The sequence below is a fragment of the Gekko japonicus genome, unplaced genomic scaffold (assembly GCF_001447785.1).
Source record: "Gekko japonicus isolate JY-2015 unplaced genomic scaffold, Gekko_japonicus_V1.1 scaffold918, whole genome shotgun sequence".
NCBI lineage: Eukaryota > Metazoa > Chordata > Lepidosauria > Squamata > Gekkonidae > Gekko > Gekko japonicus.
This window is the reverse complement of record NW_015165263.1, coordinates 567,880-581,859: the sequence shown is the minus strand read 5'-3', so window position 1 is coordinate 581,859 and position 13,980 is coordinate 567,880. Positions and strand designations below refer to the sequence as shown.

Genomic DNA, 13,980 nt, shown 5'->3' with positions numbered 1-13,980 from the left:
CTGCTGAAGTGTTATCTTACCAATTCACCAACACAATTTGAGACTTTTGGCAATCTGTTTGGGGGAGCACCTTATTTCCCTACTATTTTAACACTTCAAGGCTATGCAGATAGCCCTGAGAACCTCAGCTCTTTGCTCCAGCCCTTGGGTCTGAAATTGATTCATGGCTCCAACAACTGGCTCCACACCCCCATGTGGGAGTGCATTATGGGAATGTTTGTGTGACTCTGCAATGGCCCTGCCATTCAGCATAGATCCCCCTGAAGACTGCATTCCACTTTTCGTCCCCAATCTCCCACTGCTTTTCCTTTCTCCTGATGAACCATACTGGACTTCACTAGCTGGAACAGGCTCATATGTTGTACTCCCCACTTTAGATAAGTAACTTTACTTAAGATAGTTACTTTCTTTATAGAAACTAACTGCAGTTCACACTTCTACTCTTCCAAAGAGTAGGAAAAGCAATTTCAGAATTTCTGTTGTATATACATATACTCTCTTTTGCATTTAAAATACAAGAGGTGAGGATCCTAATTTTAAACAAGACTGAGAAAACAGCTATTCAGAGCTCCAGCTGCTGTGATTGAAAAATGGGGGTGCCAACCTCCAGGTGGTGGATGGAGATCTCCTAGGATTACCAGTGATGTCTAGGCAATGGCAATCAATTCAGCTGAAGAAAATGCCTTCTTTGGAATGTGGCCTCTATGGCATTATACCTCATTGAGGTCCCCCCATCCCTAAACCCTGCCCTCCCCAGGCTACACCCCCCAAATCTCCCCAGAGATGGCAAGCCTATTGAGAAAACATGGGATCTGTTATTTTTGGTTTTTTACCTGGAATTCATCTTTTATCTGGCTGGAATTCGTCTGTGGGTCCAGTCTGCTGATGTTGTAGTATATGGATCTGAATTCACAAACTGGGATGGCTGTGTTGCCACAAAGGCATGCTTCCAGAATGGCATCATGAACGAAGACATATTGCTCCTATCAAGCAAGAAGTTGTACATTTATCACTGCCTGTCCCTTTAGGAGTGATTTTACATGGTCTGCTTTAATAAAGGAACTCCCAACAACCCCAGAGAGTTCTTAGGTAAGCAGAACAAAACGCTTCCTCCCTGTGAAAACAGTGTGTCGGGTGGAAAGTGCTAGCATTTTACTACTGAGTATATGTGCATTGACAATAAGGAAAGAGGGTTCTTCTCCTGGCTAAAATTATAGAGAAACACATGCCAACGTGTGCACAATGATATAAAAAGGACTGCCCATTTTGGATAAGTGGAATGATCCTATAATGTTAATGGATAATTTATGGGAATCTTAATCCATCTTCAGCATTATAATTAATTATAAGGAAGAAATCATGTAGAAATCATAGAGGACAGAACAACTGAGGAAATTTTTTTTGACTCAACTCCCCCTGACCTCCAAGATCCTATATGTCCTTAGGTGTTTGAGCAGATCAATTGCCTTATCCCTTTTTTACAATTGATGCTCATCTGCCCTGAAGATTCTGTGCACCCATGAGGACAAGGGGCATGCTGAGTCTTCATCAAGTTCTTTGTATAGGTGGGTTCTCCTTTTATTAATGCAAAAAGTAATAGATTTGTTATACCTCAGGAAATTCCTGAATTTGCGGGCCCCTACTTGTCTCAGAGTGAGCTCATTTCACTACCCTACTTGCAGGAACTTGACCATTAACTCTGGTAGTAGAGTGAATGATGCAAAGCATAAGTAGTCTATCAGAACTTTTATGTGGAACAAGAGTTGAATACATGGAGCAGAATCAGATGCTCTACTTGTCTGCTGATTTTACATTTACAATCTTTTATATATAAAACTCAAATTTCAAAATGGTACAGTTGGGAAAAAAATCACAGCGTGTAAGATCATTTGATGTTTTAGCAGATGGGAAATCATTCTTCTTTTCAGAAATTTTAACAAAAAATAAGGATGTTAAATAGTTTCAATATTTATAGACCCTAAGAAAATATCCCATCAACTAAAATCAACAATCACAAATTTTAAGTATCTTATAATGAAAAAGATTTGCTATCAGTTCTTTATAGATGCTTATGCTTACTACAAAAAGTTGATAAAAACAGATCAGACAAGAAATGTCTAACACATCATCGGGATCATTTTGAACCAGTTGGTTTGATGGGTGTTGATAGGATCCTGCGATCTGTGAAGGGTACCACTTATGCTCTGGATCCTTGTCTATCCTGGTTACAGAATTTATGTAAAGACCTTGTAAATGAGTCATTGATGTCTGACATAAATCAGTCTCTGACTCAGGGCACCTTCCCTTAGCCTGTCAATGAAGCAGTCATCCATCCCCTGATTAAAAAGAAATCCTAGAGGAAAGTGATGTGGCCAGTTATCACATAGTATCTAAGTTTCCCTTTCTGAGCAAGGTAACTGAGAAAGCAGTGGTGGACCTATTCAGTCTTCTTGGATAACTTTTGTGCTTGGACACTTTTCAGTCTGGCTTCAAGCCAGGGTATGGGGCAGAGATTCAGCTGGTGGCTTTAGTTGATCTCTCCCTGAACATAGACAAGGGTCATGCCTCTTTGTTACCCCTACTGAATTTATCTGGTCCTTTGATGCAGCTGACCACACTGTCATTGAAGCATTTGGAAACAGAAGTAGTTATCAGGGGATGTGCCTCGGACTGGTTTAAATTGTTCCTTACAGACCAGACTCAAAGGGTTACCATTGGAGATCAGTTATCATTAGGGATGGATATGAACCAGCTCATGAACAAAGTTCATGATGAATTTTGGCTGGTTCATGCTTCACGGAGTCAAGTTCATGGCTGGGCAACTGCCACAAACTTTTCACGAACTTTGGCATTGTTCCTGGAGGTTCATGTTAATTTGTGAGCAGATACATTCCCAGACAGACCGTCTCCACTCAGTCAAAATGTTTACAAAACTTCAAAGCAACAACATGGAGGACAAGTAGAGGAGCAACTGGGGGAGGTCCCCTGCGACTTTGATATCTCTAGCTTGCACAGGATCTGTTCTATTACACTCTTGAACATCAGTCATTTTGACAGGCTCAGGTTCAGGAGGTTCAGGAGTGCATAGAATGGATCCTGTGCAAGCTAGAGACACCAAACTCACAGCAGACCTCCCCAGAATGCTCCTCTACATGCCCTCCAAGTTTAGTCTGGAAGATTGCCCCTACCTTGACTCAGCTGATCTGGCTTCCTGGATCCACACCACAGTAACATCCACAACTGCTATGCATTCTGTATAGGTCTCCCCTCAAAATTAACTCAGGAACTCCATTTAGGGCAAAATGCTGATGCTTGGTGATTATGAAGAACTAAGCAGAGCATGCACATTGCACCCATTCTGCAGTTACTCCATTGGCTACCTATCAGGAACAATTTAAGGTACTGGCCATTACATACACGGTCTTGGACCCTCATCATTGTTTGGCAATCATACTTTATATTTTAATTGTATACTTAAAATACCATAATAATACAATCCTATGTATACTTACTTGAAAGTTAGGCCTACAGAATTCAGTAGGACTTACTTCCTAGTAAACATGCACAGGAATTTCAAGGAGTCACTATGTTAGTCATTTTCAGCCAAAATTGAGCACTGTGGTACCTGAAAGACCAACAGATGTAATGGCATGTATCCTAACACTCTGTTCTGCAAATTCCTAAGCTTTCCTCCAGCCTAAAGAGCCTTTGTTCAGGTTAAAGAGCTCTTCTTCTGTTGGAAGAAGAACCACTTGTTGGAGGAAACCTTCAAACATTGCTGGGCAGCATACATGCCAGCATGGCATACATATTTGTTAGCCAGAACCCATTTTGTCAGATGCATGCAGTGTGTCACTCAGTTGATATAGGATTGCTCTGTGCATGTCTAACTAAAAAGGTAATGGGTTGCATCCAATTAGCTTTTCCACTGGTGAAACAGGAAGAGGGGGAAACCCAAAATAGCTATGTTGAGAATCATGGGACTTATATGGACACAAACCATGTGGGATGAGAGCTGTAATGAGAAGAACTGGGGAAGACCTAGGGTGATTCTGCATTGGCTTTTCCCTCTGTTGTTTTAGCAAACCCATGTTGGAACAGAAATTCCCCTCTGCATTGCATGCTGCTTTCACTTCCTTTGATCATCAAGTTTTATGGTACCTTCTACATAGATTTATGGTCATTTTATGGCCATTCAGGGGTGACTTTGCAGTCAGTATGGTATTTGAATGTGATTTTGAGATGCACCTTTTCCTCAGTGTTGAGAAAATGTGGAGTGAATGCGGGGGGGGGGGAGAGCTGGATGGTTCTAAAACATTGCATGCAGCGGCTTTATCTTGGGTGGGAAGGGAAACGTATGGGCAGAGACAGAACCAAATTTCATAATCACTGCAGTTTGATTTGGAAGTTGACGTTTCCTTTGTGGTTTGTGTGTGTGTTAACTACCATCAAGTTGCTTCCAACTTATGGCAACTCATGTCAAATTTGACAGGTTGGAAACTGCTAGGAGTCAGTTTTAAATATTATGCACACTTTGAATAACAATGTGAAGTTACAAAACGATGATATAATTGTAGAGAGATTAGGAAACAGTACAACCAAACAGGACCCAGCACAGATAAGTGATCGATAGCATTCATTTTAAGTCACAAATCAAATAAATTAATCCTGTGAGTTTTTATTGATTAATTAAGGAAACAGGAAAAATAGTTCTGAAGAAAAATAACATTTTTTGCTTCTGATGAAGTTTGCTCATGGAGACATTCCCTCCTGGGTGTGAGTGAAAGGGAAACTCCTCTTCTATGATCATATCGGGAGCCTGCATTTTTGCAAGCCCTTATATTGATAATAATTACATTCTTTTTTTAAAAAAAAATGGCCTGTTTTCTGATTAATCAATGAAAAGTATGAAACCAATTAATCTCGATGATTAATTGGCCATTATGCTGCATCCCTAGGCTCACTCCTTTCCCCATATATGACCATCTGGTAGAGCAGAAGTTATTTTCTTGGGAATAACAAATAAGAAAAGACATTATCTTGCACCTACCTCTGTCTGTACCAAATTGACCCTCTGGGATCGCAGCTCCCGGACACAGTTAAATATGTCCACCACACCTTCATTCTCAGCCATGTCAAGCATGATGTCAATGGCAATAAAGCACCCTGTCCTCCCAGCACCAGCACTGAGGGAAAGGGGAGAAAAAAAGGACCTGATCAATGGACCATGAGAAGGCAGCACATTCCAAAGGGTGAAAAGAAAACAAGTGCTGCAAATGCAGCTGTCTTCCTTCATTAGTCCCTCTCTGCCCTGAAGGTCTCTGGACCACATCTCTGAGCAACCTTATCTCTCTGGGGAGGACAAGGGGAAGAAGAAACATATGGAAAGGAAGGAAGGAAGGAAGGAAGGAAGGAAGGAAGGAAGGAAGGAAGGAAGGAAGCAGAGGACAGCAAAAGAAAAGGATTGTGCTCATGCTTTCCCAAATACCTGAAATATAAAGCATATGCAGAATTTTGAGAACATCTTTTGAACTATTTCTTTTAAAAGCAAACTTACTGAATAACAGGAATATCTGACAAAACTGAAATTGTTCCTGAATGGGTGTCACTTCTATCTTTCACCTTGATGGTGGAGGAAAGTGTCATCAAGTCACAGCTGACTTATGGTGACCACATGGGGTTTTCAAGGCAAGAGATGTTCAGAGGTGACTTGCTATTGCCTGCATCTGCATCATGACTCTGGTATTTCTTGGAGGTCTCCCATCCAAGTACCAACCAGGACTGATCCATCTTAGTTTCCAAGTTCTGATGAGATCAAGCTAGCCTGGGATAACCAGGTCAGGACATCTTTCACCTTGGGTGACACAAATAGACCATCCAGGGAGATCTAAATGGGGGCTCAAACCCATGCATGTGACCATTATGGTATCAAAATCAAGGCTTTTGCCTTGTAATTCATGTATTTGCTATTCATAGAAGTCTTGATTTTTGTGTGGGGGAGGGACAAAGCAGTGAGATCGATCCTGTGAATCTGTTTGCTAGTGGTGGTGTTTTCCTTTAGTCCAAGGTACTTTTCCTTGATGTCAGAGGCTCGTGTCAAGGGAAGGCTTTTTGCAATGGAGGAAAGCACCATTGCTAGCTGTACAGATCCCTGGGATCCACACCATTTGTCATTGTACTGAGTTCACAACTGCCTCCCAAATATATATGGTTTGGGACCAAGAGATTTTGAACAAAGTACATTTTTCACATCGCTCTGTTATAATTTGCACATTTGGTTCTTCTCTGGAATGGACACATGACAAGCAGAAGAACCTAGTGCACATGCAAGGAAAACAGAGAGAACCTTCCCATCTGACTTGCTAGTTTGTAGGTACCAAGAAAGTTTTATGCCATATTTTTAAATATGGGGAGGAACATTTACACATTTACTGTGCCATCAGCAAATCTCTGAAAGTATCCATCACCAGATATCAGCATATGAGGCTGCTCTTTTTGTAGCTTGATCCTCAATGGTGAACATAGTAATTCATCATTACCCAGGATACACTATTACCACAGATCACTCCTGGAATGTGGGATTTGAAACCAGATATGAAGACTGAGCCCTGAGCTATGGTACTATAGCTGTATGGTTTCCAACTGGGGTGGGGGCTGTGGCACATGGTTTGCATGCAGAAGGTCCACAGCTGAAAGCCCAATATCTCCAGAAGTGGTTGATGTGAAAGACTTCAACTTCAGACCCTGGAGAGCTGCTGCCCTTCAGGCTGAGTTCAGACTGGCAGTTTGAAGAGGGAGGGAGTCGTGGCAAAAAAAGACCCGGAACAGTTTGTTTTCCCGTTCACACTGCAGCGACTGATGCGGGAGCATAGCGGGAGGAGGCACAAGGGAGTGTTCACACTGTTGGCTCGCCTCTGGCGGAGGCATGGCTGTAAGGCGCGGCTTTCTTTTTAGTAATCTGGAGATATGCGCTTATGCACATAAGCACACAAGAAAAAACACGGCTTTTGGCGTTCACACTTTCTTGGTGTGGGATGGACACGGGATAATCGCGCTTTCCAGGGTTTGATACCACTTTCACCTGGTATCTTTTAAACTTGGGAGGGAAGCGTTATCAGATGGGTTGAGTATGTCTGGGGAATGCCGGACAGATGTGCCTGTGTGAATGGCCCCTTTAATCCGGTTGTGGAACATTTCTGAAACGTGCCTATAACGAGCCAAACTGCCAGTCTGAACTCGGCCTTAGAGTAGACATTACTGAACATGATAGACCCATGGTCTGATTCAGTATAAAGCAACTTCATGTGTTCATGTGCAAATGTATACTATAGCTCAGGACTCGCTGAACAAATATTTGTATCCCTTCTACTGTGAGCCACCAACTGCTCATAAAGTAGAAAGTCTTTCCCTCCCCAGAGGCTAGAGAAACTTCAGACACAAGAAATGCTAACAAAGCAAAGAGATAGGAATGACTATGAATTAATGGCCCAGATTAATCAACAACTAGGAGGGAAGACATTTTTCATTTCAATAATCTCAATGAATAAATGGCATTTTCTCTCCCCTTCTCTCTTTCTGCTTTTCAAAATTTTAACAAATAGCTGTAAGTTTTCTATATTTAGAGGAGCCCTGTACTTCATAAGTATTGAATGACAATGTTATCATCCAGAGAAGCATTAGAGAGAATTGCCTAATTAATTACTACTTAAAGCTGGACATTTGAATTTAAAAATGGATAAACAAAAGAGGAAATGTCATCTAATCATTACAATTAGGGAAAAGAGAAATGCCATCTTCTATTCTCTGGACTACATCTATGTCTTAGGATCGGGAGCAACATGTAACTAGGGCAGAGTACAGGTCCAATTGAAGGTAGCTGCCATGCCTATTTCAATGTTACTACTTTATTATGGGTATACTGTATGCACTGAATGGAAGACATCAGATATGTGCCACAATACTGCTTCAAGGACTATGTGTCAAGCAGGATGAGAACATCTGTTTGCACACTGCTTTTAAAATCTTGAAACTGAAAATCTTGATAGTCAAATATTAAATGTGAAAGGTTGGAAGGCAACAATAATACTTCCTATCAAAAAGTAAATATTTTTTAAAATCAAGTATCAATAAGCACCTAGATATGGGGACACTATTATTTCAATATCGATATCAAATAGCTGTATTGAACTGATATTGAAATGAAAAATACTGAATGAAATGAAATGAAATTAAAAACCTGAACATTGTTGCGTTCTTGGGAGAAATCCAGACCCAGCTGAGCTCTGAGCAGGAGCAGGAGACAGAGCTGCTAGAGGGGTGAGTGTTTTTCTACTTGCTTTCAGCTGAGGGGATTCAACTGAGGATATTGTGTGGGAGGACTGTGTTTCGGAGTGTGTGAAAGCACTTAGAGTTGTTGCAGAGTCCTGGCTGCTTGAGAGAGGGAGAGGAAGGGGCATCGTTTGACTGTGATTGACTGTAATTCAGTATTTAAGAAAGCACCTTGGCAGAGGCACGAGCTAAAGGGCTCTTTGCCTGTGGCTCTTAGCCTAGGGACTCATAGACTAGGGGCTCTGTAAGAAGCCCAAGAAGAGCTAGAAAGCCAAGGCCCTAGGCTCTTTGTTGTCCCCGTAAAGTAATTTGACTTCGACAAGAAAAACTACATAATACAAAGGGTTTTAAAAGGGGGATTATATTTACTTATTTTAAAAGAATTATGAAGCCAGAACGCCAGCAGGGGGTTGGGGGCTATCCAGTGTTTTGCACCGAGTGTCACATGTATGACTATCTGCCCACTGGACAGAAGTCTTGGGTGTCTGCTCGGTGCAAGGAGCTCCTGGTTCTCAGGGAACGTGTTTGCTCCCTTGAGGCCAAGGTGGCTGACCTGGAGAAGCAGAGACAGTCAGTTAGGCACACAGTACATTATGCGTGTTTTAGATAGGCTGGTAGATAGTGCTGGGGAGGAGCCAGTGGTCGTGGTGCATGTCGGCACCAACGATGTGGGGAAATGCAGTCGTGAGGTCCTGGAGGAGAAATTTAGGCTGCTGGGCAGGAAACTTAGGTCCAGGATCTCAAAGGTAGCTTTCTCAGAAGTGCTATCTGTTCCATGCACAGGGTTGGAGAGACAGACACAGATTAGGAGTCTCAATGCATGGTTGAGACGATGGTGTAGGGGGGAAGGGTTCATGTTTGTTAGGCATTGGGATGCTTTTTGGAACAAGAGGGAGCTGTACAGGTGAGACGGTCTCCACTTGTCCCGAGAAGAAACCAGGCTGCTGGCGCTTAAAATCAAAAAGGTGGCAGAGCAGTTTTTAAACTGAATGTTGGGGGAAAGCCAACAGGAGATGAAAAGTCTCTGGTTTGGGTTGGCTCATCTCAGAGAGATGAGGGGGTACCTGTTGCTTTTCTACAGGGAGGTGGATTGAAATTGTCCACTGAGACCATGGCTAGTGACATGGACTGCTTGACAAGGTCTCGAGATAGCAAGGGGAAGGTTGCAGGCTTAACTTGTATGGGAAATTACAGCTGTTTCTATACAAATGCTAGAAGTGTCTGAGGTAAAATCGGGGAGTTGGAGTGCTTGGTGTTGGAGGGAAAAATAGACATTTTGGGTATTTCAGAAACTTGGTGGGATGAGGAAAATCAGTGGGGTACGGTCCCGGTTATATATCGGGAGGATGGGGGGGAAAGGGTTGGAGGTGGGGTGGCTCTGTATGTCAGAGAGGGTATAAAGTCCAGAAAGATTGAGAGGCTAAGAGAATTGGATTTGCTTCTGGAAGTTCTATGGGTTGAAATAGGGGGGCCAAAAGGTAACTTAACACTGGGAGTTTGTTATCGCCCACCAGATCAAAAAATAGAGGAGGATTATAAAATGATGAAGCTTGGCCATGAAGCTTGCTGTGTAATCTTGGGCCAGTTATTCCCTCTCAGCTTAATCTACCACTCAGGGTTGTTGTGAGGATAAAATGGAGGGGGGGACCATGTGTTCTACCATGAGATCTTTGGAGTAAAAATGGGATAAAAATATAACAATAAAAGTTTAAAGGAGACAGAGAGAGAGAAATTGGGTTTTTAAATAATTGGGTTTTGAAACCTTTTAAATGTACAATAGTTATGTTACCAGTTTATGATCCTTCTTTCCAAATAATGCTAGCTCTTATGATCACTTGTATTCAGTGACTGGTATACCAAAGAATCAAGTAGATTATACAACAATATGCAGTTTGTGCTATTACTTACACTGAAAGACCAGCACAGATCACTCCTACTTTGTTGGTTCCTCCTATTCTTTGTTTATATTACACTATATCCTGGATGACAGAAATTAATCTGAAGCAGGTTAAATGAAACAAATGCTGGTGGATATGTGAAGTATCCTGTTGCAGAGATTCTTGCTCCTGCAATTCTCTACAACAAGGTAGTAGAATGCCTGCATGATCAGGAAACTGAGTACAATTGGTGAAAGTGAATGGCAAAAAAGGATAGAAACAAATTGTATACCTGCAGTGCACAACAATAGGCCCTGCCTCTGGTGGATTGAGGAACTTCACTTGTCGAACAAAGCCCAAGAGGCCTGTGGCATAACAAGGAACCCCATGGTCTGGCCAGCTGGTGAAGTGGAACTGCCGAATCTCTCGGATCTCATGGTAGCCTTTCTGAGGAAATAAAACAACTTCTCTTTTTCTCCATAACAATGTTCCACAACAATGTTAATCACTGTGTTGTTGGCTCTGTGCCCACTCTTTGTTCATTTCATTAATATATTTTTCTTCTTCTTGACATTACCTATACACATGTCTTCTGATAAAACACTGTACAAAAACAAACCTGACATGATCGTATGTGCAGTACTGTAGCACTGAACCTGTGGACCCATTAGCACCAATAGAAGCACTGTGAAAGCAACTTTGATAGGCTCATGATACCATCAAAAATTGTTTTTTAGCAGTGTTTTGTCCACATGCTCATGTGCATCAGTAACATGGAGGCGGGGGAAAGAACTGAAGTCTGCAGCAAATTTTGCATACTATGGATTGGAGTGAGACTAAATTTTTTCCATCAGTAGAATGGAACATTCCGGCCTCTTTCCTCTCAGTGCACCATGATCTCCATGAAATGCTCTTGGGGGTCAGAAGAAGAGTTGGTTTTTATGCCCCACTTTTCTCTATCCTGAGGAGTCTCAAAGAGGCTTATAATCAATGTTCCCTCTAAGCTGTGGAGTCTTGTGAGCAAAAATCCTACTTTGTGAGAATCATAGAATCATAGAGTTGGAAGGGGCTATACAGACCATCTAGTCCAACCCCCTGCCCAATGCAGGACCAGCCTAAAGCATCTTTGAGCTGCTGAGATGAGGAAAATCAGTGGGATACGGTGATTCCCGGTTATATATTATATCGGAAGGATAGGGGGGGAAGGGTTGGAGGTGGGGTGGCTCTGTATGTCAGAGAGGGTATAAAGTCCAGAAAGATTGAGAGGCTAAGAGAATTGGATTCGCTTCTTGAAGTTCTGTGGGTTGAAATAGGGGGGCCAAAAGGAAACTTAACACTGGGAGTTTGTTATCGCCCACCGGATCAAAAGATAGAGGAGGATTATAAAATGATGAATGAATTAAAGATAGCAGCTAGACAAAAACACTGTGTCGTAGTAGGTGATTTTAACTACCCACACATTGATTGGGTCAATATGTGTTCTAGTCGAGAAAAAGATATTGAGTTTCTAGACACTCTAAATGACTGTGCTATGGAGCAGATGGTCACGGAACCTACCAGGGGAGAGGCGATCCACTGCTCTTAACCACAGTGCCATGCTGGCTCTTGGGGAACAAAATGAGCGGTGTCTGCAACAGGAAGGGGTATCAGTGGAAACAGCCAACTTAATTTGGATTCTACCCTATAATTCACAGCATTAGTTTTAGGAATCCTTTTTGCTCAATGAGACTAAGGACAAAGAAACACAAAGCAAAGTGATATTCCAGGGTAATAAAAGACTAGAAAGGAAATCCACTCACCTTTTGCACTGTAAAAGTGCGAATGACATACTCTGCCAATGGTTCTGTCTCAATTAAGGTGACTTTAATGTCTCCATAGACCTCTGTATCATCTGGCCAGTATCTAACACATTTGACCTATACCAAGAAAGATCACAAAGTAAATACTAATATGTAATACAGAGTAAAGTTGCCCTAACCCATGCCCTAAATGTCTTGACTATGGATAAACCCAAAGCAACAATCCATCCACAGTTGTGCTAATCAGGTATTTACCAAAAAGCTTTAAAATACATGTGACCCCATCGACATGCACTGACTCCCATGCTTAAGCTTGAACCAGGCATAGTGTTATAATTACATGGGAAAATTACATAAATTATATGTCCAAAGAGATGAACATGGTGTAATTTTTAGTAGCTGTTGTGACCAAGACAGCATTTGAATCCTGACATGTAGCTTTTAAGATTTTCTCTTCCAGTTCATGCTTGCGGTATAACATTTTGAATAACTGCTGGAATCAAATTGCCATTCAAGGATCTGCTAGAGTCACAAATGTTGCTGTGTCGGCCCCTCTAACTCAAATGTAGCATGAGGCATCACAGGATGAGGTGGGCTACTGCCTAGACAGTTGAGGGGAGGGTTCAAAAAGAAGCCTATAAGCAGGAGCTACCTGTCCCATTCAGCCAGTATGCTGACCCATGCACCCTCCCATTTGGACCAACTTGGGGAAAGCTGATTGCTGTCATGGGGCAAAGAGGAATTTTGGGGCTCTCATTCACACTGGCTCACAGGGACCTACTATTGCCTACATTTTTGCTGTACCAGGTTGTAGCGGCACAAGTAAGTATGGCCTTATGAATGGTTCAGCCATAACTTGGGATAGCAGGAACAGTATGCATTGCCAAGTACACAGTTGGGGGTATTTGATTAGCAGCCCAAGACATCTAACAATGACAGACCACTCCTAAAACAACCTATCATTTCCTTAAGCAACAAGGATGTTTGTTCAGGGAATGCTCTTGCAGATTAGTTACTTCAACCAAATGTTAGTTGCTTGAGCAGCAAACTGAGGGAAGGAGGTGAGACTTGGCACCTCTCAGCATAGTTAATGTACATGATATGATAACCAAGGTCAGCAGAAACACTGGCCAAGTGTGGAGCCAAGGTAGTGCTGCCCAATATTTTGGTAGCCAGTGTACTGCCTCAGTTGCAACTTATAGTTAGAAGTTGAGTGAATAGTTTGATGACACAGATCAGCCATATTTTTTTTTTAAAAAACCCTATTTGTACCCATGTCATATCTAATATTCATTTGAGGGGTGCTGGTACGATCGCACACTACAACATACTCTGAAATAAATGTTGTAGATTTTATTGAAATAGCAATCAATCGTACCTGCTGTATTGTTAATAAAAATCCATTAGTATTAAAAGTTTTATAATATTATAATAAGAACGATGTTGACAACAGTAAGCAAGTTGTTCATTTGATGGATCTTTGAATGGATAATTCAAATGACCTAGTTCTTCCATCATACAATGAGCTTTAATCACTGTATGGTGAAGTTTCCATGGAGCTTTGTCATCTGAAGGGGTCTCACATACAATACAATACAATACCTGTTCTTTTGGCAAGCTCTAAAAATGTAGCTTCAAGAAAGCCAGATATGTGTCACAGTGTGGACAGATTATGAAGGAGCTATCAGACAACAGGAAAAAAGTAGGTCATCTGAATCTATCCCAAAACTTCCCAGGTAATGATATCTGTCCACACTGGCACTAATACTTACTGAGTTACACCACTGAAGAAAATGGGTTTAGAATGGTGTAACTCCATTTAGGATGGCTCTGATAGAGCTAATGACAGTAAGAGAGTGCTTCTGGACATGAGGGAGAGCAACTAAGGATGCAAACACAAGACCATTTATCACACAGTAGTTAACAATGGCCCTTATAGTAACTTTAACCACATGAACAGCAAGTAATTTGAAGGT

The 13,980-nt window shown here is 41.8% G+C and overlaps 1 protein-coding gene across 1 annotated transcript in view; it reads right to left on the bottom strand.

Annotated features, from left to right (window-relative positions):
* PTPRT (protein tyrosine phosphatase, receptor type T) overlaps positions 1-13,980 on the bottom strand; it is a 604,328-nt gene that overhangs the window by 22,974 nt on the left and 567,374 nt on the right. The window contains exons 25-28 of the mRNA XM_015410192.1: positions 12,005-12,121; positions 10,498-10,652; positions 5,051-5,186; positions 834-983 (exon numbers count right to left, since the gene is read on the bottom strand). Coding sequence (XP_015265678.1) covers positions 834-983; positions 5,051-5,186; positions 10,498-10,652; positions 12,005-12,121 — 558 coding nt within the window. The remainder of the gene's footprint in view (positions 1-833; positions 984-5,050; positions 5,187-10,497; positions 10,653-12,004; positions 12,122-13,980) is intronic.